The sequence below is a fragment of the Astatotilapia calliptera genome, chromosome 11, assembly GCF_964374335.1.
Source record: "Astatotilapia calliptera chromosome 11, fAstCal68.1, whole genome shotgun sequence".
NCBI lineage: Eukaryota > Metazoa > Chordata > Actinopteri > Cichliformes > Cichlidae > Astatotilapia > Astatotilapia calliptera.
This window is the reverse complement of record NC_137432.1, coordinates 30,009,758-30,023,944: the sequence shown is the minus strand read 5'-3', so window position 1 is coordinate 30,023,944 and position 14,187 is coordinate 30,009,758. Positions and strand designations below refer to the sequence as shown.

Sequence of the window (14,187 nt, the reverse complement as noted above, 5' to 3'; positions counted from 1 at the left end):
ATCTCAGGGGATAGTACAGCAGATTGATCAGCATATTTGGTGCAGCCTCCTCCATTTATTTGAGCTCAGAACAAGGCTGTTCGTGAGAAACATTTTCATACAGTATTAAGAAGTATTAATAAGTGTACCTGAAAGAGTTGGTATAAAATGTTTACATTTAAGTATAAGCTTCTGACCTGCAGTTGAGCACTGTGAGAAAACTACTTCACACTGATCACAAAGACAGAGTACAGTAGAGGTTCATAAGAAAGAGGAAGTGTCAGTTGAAAGCAGAGAAATTCTGTATCATTGTAAAGAAAAAAAAACACATTTTAATGATTATATTAAATATTACATTTAAAATATAAACTTAAATCTTAACAGGAAAACATTTTTCTGCTTCCAACAAAATGATCAGTGTTTTAAACACACATCGTCCTTTTATTTTAACTTTAGCTCAAAGCTAATTGTGGTTTATCACCTTTTATTATATTTGGCATTTGCAGAGAGGCTGCAACACTTCTGCATATGTGGACATGAAATATGCAGAAGTGAATATTCTTAAGCTCTTTAATGCATTCAATGTTTTAATTCAATCATTTAATCTTTTACACTGAGTAAATAAGAAAGTACTTTGATAGCAATATAATCACGCTGTATGGGTTGTATAAAGCTCAGGTAATATAAAAATAAGCTATGTCCTATATGAGTCTTTTTTTTCCACTCTAATATTGAATTGAATATTGATTTATTGATTTGCATTCAAATATCTCCGTGAATATAGAATAAAGATCTACCACAAAGCACGAAAGCAAAGACAAGGCTAATCAAAAGGTATCGGCTGAAGCATATTCTTATTACGCATATTGAGGTTGTAAAGTGCCTTGAGGTGAATGGTGATGACTTGATGCTATATGAATATATAAAACTTGTTTGAGCATCATTACTGGAATATCAAATCTCAAGATAATACAGTGGGTTTAAAAAAAAGGTAAATTATGTAATAAACAATGAACATTTTATAATTATACCAGAGGAACAAGAATGTGAGTCTTTAAAGTTGAGTGGTTTACTGACAGACTTCCTTGTTGCAAGAATGAGGAAGAAAAAGAGAAGAGAGGCGACGATGAAAAACTTTAGTCAGCAAACATCAGTGAGAAGAGAAGCTTGAAGAACAAAGCAAAGCAGGTAAAAAAAAGGTTTAAAGTCTTTCTATCTTTTTAAAAAAAGAAATGTAAAGACTTTTTCACATATGTAGAAGCGCTGGTGAATAAGACCATTATTTATTAATTAAATTGTATGACTGACCCAATGCTGTCCTCTTATTTGGCAGTTAATATAAATTTATTTATTATTACAAGTAATTATTATTGTATTATATTATTGTATTGGTGCTATTGCTGCACTGTGATTATAATTTTTATTTTTTAAACAATATCTAGAAACAGATGTCACAAAGGTCTTTTTCATAAAGAATGCTGGAGTATTGGTATATTTGTGTCACAGTTTGTAAAGGACACATTGCTTTGTCTCAAAGCTAAGCACGCAACATCTTTTATTGAGCTGTGATTTGAATTGTTGACTTTTTCTTTCTTTGTTTTGATTTCTGCATGTTTGCTTCATCTGCTGGATAAGTTATCCTGTGGAGGGAGAGACTGAACGTCTCGAGCATTGAAAATGTTTCTTCTCATCTGGTCGGCTCTGTTTGTCTCTGTAAAAGGAAGCATTGCTGACACGGGTTTGTATCTTGTCCTTTACTGTAATTCTGCTATATTTGTGATGATAATAAGAATTTTTTATTACCCACAGTTCATCATAAACTTGTGCCTTTACTATCATCTATTGGCTTGTGTGCCATTTTAATTTAATGTTTTGAACATTATAGTAGTTGTGGAGTACAGCACAAACAAGCAGCCCGTGTAAAAGATAAAAGTTATTTCAGTGTCTCTAATTAGACATGTTTATTGTAAAGTAAATATTCTTTATCACTATATTTATCTTTCCCTTTGCATTAACAGGTGCCTCAGCCTGGGCACAACAACACTGTTACGACAAAGGATACTGTATTAATCTCACTGGGCGGGAACTAACAGCAGAAGCTGGACTCTGTGTTGTGATCCCGTGTTCTTTCACTACTGCTGATGAGTTTACACCCAAACATATAGTTTGGTACAAATGTGAAGCATCTCAAAAATTTTGCAGTGATGCTGACATAATATTTCACAGCAACAAAAACACAGACAAAAAAGCTCAGTCTGGGTTTGAAGGACGAGTCTCACGTTTGGAGCCTGATGTGAGTCAGAACAACTGCAGCATCATCATTAATGATCTGGAAGAGTCTGATTCTGGATCATATCAGTTCAGAGTTACTGGTGAACTGAATGGACAACAAGGTGGATTCACATTCATTCCAAGAGTAACTGTCTCTGTTAAAGGTATGAAAATCTATTCCAAGGACAATCATGTAGAAAAAAAACATTCAGTCATTTACAATAGCATATTTTGTATTTTATGGTCTTAATGAAGTATACATTCTTTTGGGGAATTCTTGACCTCTATGGTAGCTGGTAGGAAATGTAGCAGTTCCTGATAAAACCTGTGCTTCCTATTAACCATTTTCATTTAATATTTTAATATTTGAGCCCAGATTAATGTGATAGATCAGACCTTCCCAAAGTGTGGGGCCCGCCCCCTAGGAGGGGCACAGAGCCATTGCAGGGGGGGGGGCTTGGCATGAAAAGGGGAAAAAAAACAAAACAACGCTTGGACACTGCTAGCACAGGGCGCATGCACAAATGCAAAGCAGGAGATGAAGCATAGCTGAATATGCTTCCAAACCAACTTCATTCTAAGCCAAAGACTAGAAAATATGGTGAAGCAAGTGCCAAGGTAGGTCTCCCCTGCAAAATTGGTTTTCCCTTCGTCTGGAGCATCGCTGGGCTCTTCAAATCATGGACAAACAGCGTCCCACATTCTTGATTTTTAGTTCACAAACACATCTTGTGATGACTAACTACTCCTGACATTTTGGAGATGTTAGCTCTTTATACAGTAAAGTTACAGTGGGATACAAATAACATCAGGCTGATCCTGCCACGATTTGTTCCCCCTGTCTAAATCACGGACAAACAGGATCCTACAGCTGTTTATGTTTTTAAACCCATTTTGCACAAAGAGACATTTTTTGAAAAATGTATTGACAGCAATGTTGAATATTATTACACAGGAAAAAAACAACTACATGTAAAATAATCACACCATGAGCCTCTGCCTTTCTAAATGGAGGGACAGTAACTGCGTGTGTAAATGTAAGCGTGTAAAACCTGAAGATAGAGACAAAATACTGTTAATCTGACTATGTGCCATTCTGCAATTCATCTCATGTAAACAATAACGTGGCGCACAGCTGACGTGAAAAAAGGCACATACCTTTGACGCTGAGTGACGAACTATGTATTCCTCGTCCACACGTAAACGCAAAAACTCAGTTTTAAAAAATCTCCGTTTTCGGTGATTCGAAACGCCGTTTACGTGTGGACGAAACAGCTGTGTTTTCAAAAATACCCGTGTAGGTGCGGACATAGCATAAAAGAGTTAGTAGTTTATTTCCTTACTACCTGCAGATTACTTGTATTTGCTTAATTGTTTGCTAAATGTTTGAGGTGTGAAATAAACCGCAATTGAGCAAAATATGGGTGCGAACATTTTTCTTGTAAAACAAAGGGGGGCCCAGCGAAAAAAGTTTGGAAACCACTGTGATAGATTAACCTCAGGTAGTTAATTTGGTTTCATTAATTCAGTTTATTTCCACCAGTTCTTAATCAGAAGCCCACAGTAATGATTCCCACACTGACTGAGGGACAGCAGGCCACACTGACCTGCACTGCTCCTGGTCTCTGCTCTGGATCTGTTCCTGAAATCACCTGGACATGGAGAGGAGCAGGAGGGACTGAATCTTACATTACAGGAAACAGCGTGGATTTTAAGACTGAGAATCTGACTGATGCAACACAGAGACACATCTCAACTTTAACCTTTAATCCTTCAGCTGAACAACACAACACCACTGTTACCTGTAAAATCCACTTCACATGTGAAACAACTACAGAGGAGGCTTCAACTTTGAAAGTAAACTGTGAGTTCTTTTACAGTCTCATTGTTTTTGTTTTTTAAATCTACTGAAGTTTACAGCTCCATGCAAGCTTTTGCAAGAAAGTCAGAAGTTAAGGAAAGTACATGATTATGTACTTTATATTTTTTGTCTCACAGATATGAAGGAAGTTGAAGTCACTGGGGTGACAAGTGTGAGGGAGGGAAATGTTCTGAATCTGACCTGCAGTGTTGAAAGTTTCCCGCCAGCTCGTATTGTGTGGAAAAAAGTTCCTCCCAACACAAACCTTCAGACTGAAAACACTGACCTGCACAATGATACTGGATCTGCTACACTTGTCAGCCCGAATGTGACAGCAGAAAATTCTGGGCAGTACATCTGTATGGCAAAACATCTGGACAAAACACTGACTTCCTATGTCAATGTGACTCTGACATGTAAGTGGATGATATGAATATTGAATCTGAAGTTCATATTTGCATGAAAATGACATGTTACATGTTTATAGGGCATACAAAGATACAGGATGGCTCTGTATGTGTGCTTCAGTCAGAGGTTTTGACCTGTGTGTGTATTAGTGATGGGTCGTTCGCGAACGAAATGGCTCTTAGAGCCGACTCTTTGAAGTGAACGAGGTTTTTTTTTTCTTTCTCTCACCCTCTCTCTCGCCCTTTTTTTCCCCGCTAAACTCTGCATGCGCGGCCTGTACTTTGCGCTGGGCAGAGGGGGGAGGGGCGTTAGTTACACTCGCAGTAGCAACAGAAGTGCTCCAGAATGCTAGGCGCAGTGTTGAGCTTTTGTTACCTAGTGGCTACACAAGCCAGGAAGTATTAACAACTGGATTTGGTGTGTGGTAGTAACACGTAAATGAACTTTTTTTTTTAAGTATTTGAATAAATATGAGTGCTTGTCTATAAATACACAAACAATACACACATGCTTTCAATTGTGTAATTTAAGTGATCTGGGTAGCTCTGTTTTGGAAGTTCAGTTAATGCTTGAAATGTGTTTTTGAGTTTGTACGTGCTTTTTGGAGTTTGTATATGCTTTAGAGTTTGTACGTGCTTTGTCTCTAGGGGCCATATATAAACATATATAAATAAAACCACTTTTTTTTACATTAGTAATTCCTTTTCTGCATAATTTTATATTATTGTTAATGATAAATTAATTAAAGCAACAAAACAACCTGAAGAGCCGGTTGGGAGCCGAAAGAGCCGGATCTCTAAAAAGAGCCGGAAATCCCATCACTAGTGTGTATCAGTGAAGGGTTTCCTTTACCTAACATCAAATGGCTGCTCCTAGAAAACCACACTCAGTATACTATCATTACTATTGTTTCAAACAACACAGTCAACAGCACTGTCAGTCTCACTGTAAAAAACCATGGCAACAGCACTGTTGGATTTCTTAGCAACATTGGGCATGTAGAAGAAAGAGAGAATCTAATTTCAGTACTGGATTTTTAATACGATCTCTGGTTTGCATGTGCTACACATAATTCAAAACAACATAAACAACAGCACTTTGTCCTTTCCATATCATTTCCCTCAAGTGCAGAGCAATTATCTAGTTTTATTTTAGGATTCCTGAAAGTCTTCATTGCCTTTTTGACTGGGTTTTTTTTTTTTTCAGTAATCGTGCACTGTTTGGTCAAAAATTGCTACAGGTACAACAGTAACTTTAATAATTATTATTAGGTTTTGTGTGAAGATAGATTTTTACATATATTTGTAAACATATTCTATAAAACCTGAAATTTCTCCATGAAAAAAAGACCTCCAGAAATTCTGATGAGTCTTTGGATATGGATTTTTGTTTGTTTGTTTGGATACTAATAGACTTGGATGACTAATTACCACAATCTTTTTTTGTTTTCTATAGACCTTATAGTTTTTTAATATTGATCTCTACCAAATGGTTGAGATATCACTTAATGGTTTACTTATACGTTATGTAAATACAAGTACAGTAGATAATACAGTTGCAATAAATGAAATAAAATACCAAATTATATTGAAATTAATAACAAAAAAACTATCCAGAGCATTTATTTCTGCCACTGGAGCTCATTTATTTCTAGTAGTATGCCACAGAACATCATTCCAGCAAAGGAAAATATTGTATCAAACAACAAAATAGTGCATTTCTAATTTTTTAACATTATATGCATCTCTGTTAAACTTCAGCAGCAGAAAAGTCTCACATTCAGGACAATAGTGATTGTATCACGTGCTGCAAAATCATTTGTACTTTCAAAAACAAAAACAAACAAACATCCAAAACAAAAATTTGAGTAAAGCATTAAACATTTCTCGGCACCCTTCTACACACTAAGTATCAGTCACCGGACACATGTGGCTGTTAAGCCACTCAGCTGTGGCTCCTGGAAACACTCAAATAAAAAAAACAAATAAAAAAAAAAAACGTGTGTGTGTTTACATATATAAATATGTGTTTGCATGTGCTCTCTTCTGTCTTACAGCAGCTCGTGTGAAACATTGTGGTTCTTACAGTACAGTTCTTCCCTGGATTGTTGCTGGTGTATCTCTCACTTTGAATGTCTTCTGCATAACCTACATATGGTTCCTTTGGTATGTTTCTCCACATGTATTTTTATGTTTTTTTGACTCTTTGAATGCAGTCAAGACTTTTAGATGATAATGGGCTTCTGTTTCTTCTTATTAAAGGACTTCAAGAAAAAAGGGGAACCTACATCAGGAGGAGAGAACCGACATGTCACTGCAAAAAGCAGATGTGTCACCAGATTATGATGTTATTGCACACCATATAAACTAAAAAGTCAGGTTTCAGATAGCTGTGTGATTGTAATGGCAGCCTGTAGTCAATACTTTGGTGATGTACTTAATTTAGTTTCATTGTCTTTATTAAAGCAGATACTTTGGTATTACAAATTTTAATTTAAATTAGCTATTAAATTAAAGCTTAATATTTGTTAATTTTTTACATTCCATTGTAAATAAATGAGATTGTTTTATATGTAACAAATTACACTTTCTATTTCAATTTATACATAGAGTTTAATAAAATTGTTCACCTGTCTACAGCTGCAAATTGAGCTTTTTTGTTCTTTTCTTTTATCTTTGTAAGTTCAGCAGGTTGTAGCTAACAAGGCTACAATTATTCTACCTCTTTATGGATCAAATCAGTTCACTAGCTCTCTGGGGGTCAGTCAGTTATAGCACAGTTTTTCTACTGTTCCTCTTTGCCATTGTTGTAAAATGTGGCATGGTGGAATAACTGACAGAATCTCCCATGAAACATTAGGTGAGGAATATTTTCCTGTTCAATTATTGGACACTTTTGTTTGCGTTTGTGTAAGATATAAGCCACAGTGGCAGTGGAGATTTCAGTAGTCCAGCTGCCAGCTATTTTGAGTTGATTACTGGGAATAGTTGATTGGTGTAGCTTGTGGCCCTTCTCTATAAAAGGGAGAAAAAAAGAGGAGTGTGGAAGAGAAAGCAGGAAGGAGAGAGGTAGTACTAGTGATGGGTAGATGAGGCCTTGTGAAGCGTCTCAGCACATTCCCCAAACTGTATCGATACTGAGTCGACACAGTGTTGCTGTTTTGCTCCATACTGTCACCTGCTGGACCTTAAATATCATTGCAGGCAACTTACTTGAGACTCACAACAGGCACTGATTCAATGACCTAGTCATACTTGTATACACTGTAAGGTATTGTACTTTCCATGGAATCATTTTATATTTTTTACACTGCAAATATTATAGACATCTTTGAAATATATTGTGAATGACGTTAAGTGAAAATTAAAATGAAGGTATTGTGAATGTAACATTACCCATTTAAATGTATTTTACGGTGGCCCCTAGAGACAAAGCACATACAAACTCCAAAACACATGCAAACTCCAAAACACTTGCAAATTCCAAAACACAATGGAAGTGCTCCAGGACGCTAGGGGCAGTGTTGAGCTTTTGTTACCTAGTAACTACACAAGCCAGGAAGTACCAATGACCGGATTTGGGGTCTGCAGCCTTAAAGGCCGCATTTTAAGGCCAATTACATCACAGCAACACGATGAAGGCTGTCCCAATTCAAAGGCTGCTCGAAATGTGGCCCTCAAATGCGTCCTTAATTGTAGCCTTCATGGCCCAATATATCCCAGACTTCATAGCGCTGTGGTGGTGTGGATAATTTTGCCGAAAAAAAACGGCGGAAGTGGAGCGGACGAAGAGTAAACTTTCAGAAGTAAGTACTGGATATTATGTCACTTATTTATGCGCAAATGTTTTTATAATGAAGAACATTAAAACATTACTGTTGGCCACATGTCGGGAAAGTTATGTGACATTAGCGATGTCTGTACTTTCAGCGTTAACTTGGTTTTAAAGCCTTTACTTTAAAATATATATATAGTCGACCTTAATCTTACAGAGAATGTGATGATTTTGTGGATAATTAAAGTCAGTCATATATCCACAAACACAACAAGCTGAAAGTCAGTGATGCTGCTCGGTTTGCAGTCCTGAATATCACGGCACAAGCAGGATTCACTGCACTGTTAATGTTAGCTATGTTATATTGCTGCCTCTGTTCGGTGGTGTCGAGCCAAACGGACTTTAACGTGTGTTTGAACGAGCTGACGGTTCACTCGTTAAGCTGAAAGAAAGATGCTTTAATCACAGGAGCCACACATGTGTCCACTGCACCATCTGGGAACTCTTCTTGTTTCGTAATAACACAAACACTAAATCCTCCTGTTTGTAGTAGTGTATACACCTGAGACTGTCACCTGTCTGTCTGTCCTGCACTCTCTCTGTTTCTTTCTCTCTGATTGTGTAATAAAAGTATGAACATTCATTTATAAGTCACACTTGTGTTTGAATCCTGCAGCTTATCACACATTTGATTTCCATGTGTGACAACTGCAAGTGTCCAGAGTGAGGACAGACTGAGGGACCCACTGCTGCACATCATCTGTGAGGCTTTGCACCCCTGATGATCCACCAGGACAAACTCAGCAGTGTGTGAGGAAGAGCCAGCAGCAGCTGACAGATGGAGAGAATAGACAGACTGTTCCCTGTTTGTGAAGGACTGCTAGGAAAGTTTAACATAACTGTCTGTCCTGAATCAGTCTTATTAGGTAATGTTCAAATAATTTTATCCTCCCAGTGTTTTCAGTGTGGGAGAAAGTACTCAGGGCCTTCAAGTTACACACTATGAAAGGCAGCAACAAGTTTAATATTCAGAAACCTAAAGTATGTATCAGCAGCAGAATGGACCTAAAAATAAATGTTTGTTTCAGTTCTATGAAGCTTTGAGTATTTTGGATTAGTAGTACTGCTGTGTTTGTTGCATCATATTGCTGTAATTGTTTATATGCTTTATATATTCTGAGGTAAGTTGATCTATAGTGTTACATCATATTCTATCAGGATGTTATGTGTTTGTATACTTTCTGCCCAGTTTGACCCATTTAGCAGAAGTCAGCCTGTTTAAGGCTCTGATATCTATTCTGTATGACTTAAAGCAGTTATGACATGGTCTGATTTTCTCACCCAATAAGGGAATATTTCATATATCAGTCTACTCTTCATTTGATCAGAAACAGTTTTCACAGCTTGTACGTTTTCTTTTTATAAATATATGTAAGCAATGAGCCAAATTTAGTAATGCCAACATACTGAAGGAACAACATTTGTCTCTTATATATGATACACCTATATATGCACTGTCAAAGATACTTGTCTTTGAGTGAAGATTTAAGGTGTTAAGACATATAAATAACTGCAACTTGAATCTGTACTGAAGCTCAGTATTTGACACAGAGTGCATGTTCAGTGCTGTAATAGCTAATAATGATTAATATAATAACTATAATATTGGCCATATTATATTTACATTACCAAAGTGATATGACTTTAGTCTCATGAACAACATCAGCTAATTCTTATTTACTAACTAATCTTGAAATAACTGTTCAGTACAGAAATGAAGCCCAAAAATCATGTTTTACTGTCCTGTGGTCTCAGCCTCAGATACTTATCAAATCACACAAAGCTCTTGTAGAAATAAACAAACAAATGAACAAAATATGTTCTCCTTCATTTCTGTCAAACCAAGTTGTATGACACGTTTCCAGCAGTTAGTATCACGGTTGCTAGGTAACCTGGGAAGCGCGACAGAGACTAGACCGTCCCATACAGACAAACTTGCCATTTATTTTGCAAATTGAGCTCAACACTGCCCCTAGCGTCCTGGAGCACTTCCGTTGTGTTTTGGAATTTGCATGTGTTTTGGGGTTTGCATGTGTTTTGGAATTTGCATGTGTTTTGGAATTTGCATGTGTTTTGGAGTTTGCAAGTGTTTTGGAGTTTGCAAGTGTTTTGGAGTTTGCAAGTGTTTTGGAGTTTGTACGTGTTTTTTAGTTTGCAAGTGTTTTGGAGTTTGTACGTGCTTTGTCTCTAGGGGCCACCGTAGTATTTGACTCAGAGTTTATTATAAATTTCTATTCCGAAAAATAAGTTTATCCAATGTTTTTGCATTCAGTCCATTGCGTTTTTGACACCATTTCCTCAGCTTTGGAAAACACACGCTCACAGGGCACAGATGAAGCTGGGGTACACAAAAACTGTAAAGGCAGGTAGAAAAGGTTCGGATAAGATGTCTTCCTATTCCCCCTGTACGTTAAAGGATCCTCTGATCTTGGAATGTTTCTCTCCAACACTCTCCACAATACTAAGGGATTGTCTTTTATAAAAAAATAAAATAAAATTCAGGACTGCCTGGTCAAAAACAGTCTTCCTAGATGCTTGATTTCAAAATAATAAAACATATATTAATGAAAAAAAATGATGACAATGCTGCTCAATGTCTATATAGGCCTAGCTGTGTTCATTCTCCGTGTGTTTGTCTCCTCATTTTCATGTTTGGCTCTGTAATGCCTAAACATTGAGGAGGTGCTTTTGTTTGTGTAAGAAAGCGCCGCAGAACAGATGCGACATTTAACCTGCATAAAATGTAATGAATACTTTACACTGCAGGTCACATTGCTGTTTTTCCTATTCTGATAGATTACACTGAAACAAAGACAGACAAACAGTTACCTTATTTGCAGTTAAAAGATTGAAATGATCCCACGCAGCAGAAGCTTTTCTTTTTCTTTTGGGCTCCATTTTTTATGGAGAGATATGTATTATCTGTTTCTTTGCGAGAGTAATTTTGTTTTTGTTGTTTTGGTGGCGACACATTCCGTTGACAGATGCAGATGTGGTACCTTTTAAACACAGTTTAGAGTGTTGGCAATGAGCGATACAGCAGCTGTATCGATCACGTGACTTTTTCTTAAAGCGACACACGCACCGATACAGGTTTCGCTCTGTGAGCTTGATACATGTGCCGGTGCGTCAGTGTTGCTGGACCCATCACTAGGTGGTACAACACAGTTGCATCTGGTTGCAGCTGCAGACTCCAGTGAGAGAAAGGAATATTTTAAAGGAAAATAGATTTAACATCGTCTAAATGGCTTTGCTTTTGTAATAATTACATTTTGCCAGAAGGAGTATTCATTTTAATTAGGATTTATGTGGATTTGTTTTGATAGTACAGAATAGGAACTTGTTAGTTTGCTGGATGTGTGTATTATGGAAGTTTAAGGAGGAAAGCTTACTCTGTAATTCGGAGTTAACCAACCAGATGACACTATTCAAGACCTAGAGAGGAAGAGTTTGAGAGATGAAATTCCAGGATCTGGTGTGGACACACACTCTATACTAATGCAAGACCTATTAAGGTGGGTGAAAATGTCATGTGAAGGCTGTGTGCAGGGAGGAATGGTGGTAAGGAGGACGCAAAGTGCAAACTAATTGAGGCAAAATGTGAAATTAAAACCAGCTTTAATGCTGAACTAAAAAGGAACAACACTGAAAGTTACAAAATAAACTCACATAGGCAGACAGAACACACATTACAAGATGAGGGTAAATCGCAACACAAACAAACGAAAACACGGGGCTTAAATACACAGAGGAGCAATCAGGGAATGGGAGACAGGAGGGAAACAGCTGGGGCGCATCAGGGCTGACGAGACAAAGGAAGCAAAACCAGACATGCTAACATGAGACACGGACTTTCAAAACAAAACAGGAAACACAGACTGAACTTACAGACAGACTCACAAGCAGACACTGCAACAGAGTAGTGATGGGATTTCCGGCTCTTTTTAGAGAACTGGCTCTTTCGGCTCAGCTCACTAAAAAGAGTCGGCTCTTTCGGCTCCCAACCGGCTCTTCAGGTTGTTTTGTTGCTTTAATTAATTTATTATTAACAACAATGTAAAATTATGCACAAAAGGAATTATTAATGTAAAAAAATAAACCGTGGTTTTATTTATATATATTTACATACGGTGGCCCCTAAAGACAAAGCACAATATTTAACTGAACTTCCCTGAGTATTTTTTTAAGTAACAATGTTACTTAAATTTTATAGGAAGGGAAACGTCTGTGTGTGCCTTGCCAAACACAGCCACAGCATTGAAGCACAGTTGGACAAAATATGTGACTTACAATCATTTTGCCAACATGAAAGCCGGTGGCAAGCTGTTTCTCTGAACTACTTGGTGGTTCAAAGAAACAGCTAAACACACACAACTGTCTATTCAACACTTTTTCTCTTTCAGCTTAAAAGAGGATGTGAAAACACCCTTTGTCTTGACCATTAAATTTACTGTACATGTTGCTAGTTTTAGTTATTTTTGGCTTATTGAATATTGATATTAAAATAAAACGGTAACATAGACATTGTGAGATTTCCTTTTAAATACAACTTATTTTGATGCACGTAAAAATATTACTTATGTGAACTCTGCAATATGAAGGCGTGTATGAAACTTTGAAATCTGCTAAAGCCCCAAGAATGTCAAAGTATGTGATGTGTGCCAGGCAGGATGAAGAACCCAAAAGCAAGACACATACACAAAGGAATAAACTCAAAACGGCAGCTTTATTGCTGTAGAAAAACTTGAAAATAAAATACAAGAAAACTAAACTAGAAACTCAAAACATGTAGCGCAAACTAGAAAACCAGGAAACAGAGAACCAGAACATTACCAGGAGCATGGAAGAAAAACACAGCACCGTGAGGGGACAACGCAACAAAGAGCAAAGGACGACACATTAAATACACAAAGGAGGGAAAGAAAAACAGGAGGGAAACATGTTTCTTATGTTTCTTGAATTTACACACCACTGTTGCTTGTGAAGCTTTCACTCACATGTGCTGTACCAGTGTGCCAGTAATGTGATTTCAGATCATTTGTGGCCTACAGTCGGGTAGTTGCCTTTGGATTTGTTGCTACTTCTGTTTTGAATGTATACATACAGTGAGACATTAAATGCAAGGGACAGCAAAAGATCAGCAAAGTACACAAAAAAGAAACTTTATGCCACAGCCAAAACTTGCAGCCACGACTGTGCATGTACCACACACTGTCAGTAACATGAGGTTTCTTCACCAGTTCCAATTCCTTAATTTTTACCAGCTTCGAGTTATCAAGAAAAAAAAGAATACTCTCTATGCAGAGATTCAGCAGTAGAGGGTCTTTTTTAAGCAAATAAAACAGCTGCATTTCTCAGTGCTTAAGTAGTGAGAAATACATTTACATAGTGTGATATAAGATGGTGCTTTTACTGAAGCCAGTCTTGCTCAGTAACATTTAAACGTGTGCTGAGAAACTTCCTTATATCTTGGTGCAAAAACAAGGAAGAAACAGAAAATAGAGACGACTAGGGCAGTCAGCTGAGATCACTGTGGAGAGAAGAGAGAACGAGAAACACAGGAAAAAGGTAAAAAATAAATACAATTCCACCTTTTCTTCTATATGGCACTGCTGACAAAAGTTACTTGTGCTGGACAAAAAAACTGGTGGACTGTTTCTACATTTATTTCTGTTGTTGTATTAATTAAATGATACAGCTATGTATTAAGACCGAGTTTATACATATGACTGCTAGCAAATTATGTGACATCCTTTAAGATAATTTGTGTAAAATGTGGACAATCCCTTGTTTTAGTTCTGCATCTTTACATCATCTGCGTTCAAGTTTCTCTG

General features: G+C 37.1%; 1 protein-coding gene across 1 annotated transcript; it reads left to right on the top strand.

Moving 5' to 3' along the window:
• Nucleotides 1-1,123: 1,123 nt before the first annotated feature.
• LOC113032100 (sialic acid-binding Ig-like lectin 14) lies at nucleotides 1,124-7,165 on the top strand. Its single transcript, XM_080308078.1, has 7 exons — nucleotides 1,124-1,167; nucleotides 1,615-1,717; nucleotides 1,998-2,414; nucleotides 3,794-4,114; nucleotides 4,249-4,527; nucleotides 6,576-6,684; nucleotides 6,781-7,165. Exons 2-7 carry the CDS (start codon nucleotides 1,657-1,659, stop codon nucleotides 6,887-6,889), a joined length of 1,296 nt encoding a protein of 431 aa, XP_080164204.1. The 5' UTR covers nucleotides 1,124-1,167; nucleotides 1,615-1,656; the 3' UTR covers nucleotides 6,890-7,165.
• The last annotated feature ends 7,022 nt before the right edge of the window (nucleotides 7,166-14,187 follow it).

Coding starts and splice junctions, on each gene's coding strand:
- LOC113032100 (XM_080308078.1), top strand. CDS start 1,657: ATGTTTCTTCTCATCTGGTCGGCTCTGTTTGTCTCTGTAAAAGGAAGC. Junction 1,718..1,997: donor AGGAAGCATTGCTGACACGG/GTTTGTATCTTG, acceptor TTGCATTAACAG/GTGCCTCAGCCTGGGCACAA. Junction 4,115..4,248: donor TTCAACTTTGAAAGTAAACT/GTGAGTTCTTTT, acceptor TTTGTCTCACAG/ATATGAAGGAAGTTGAAGTC.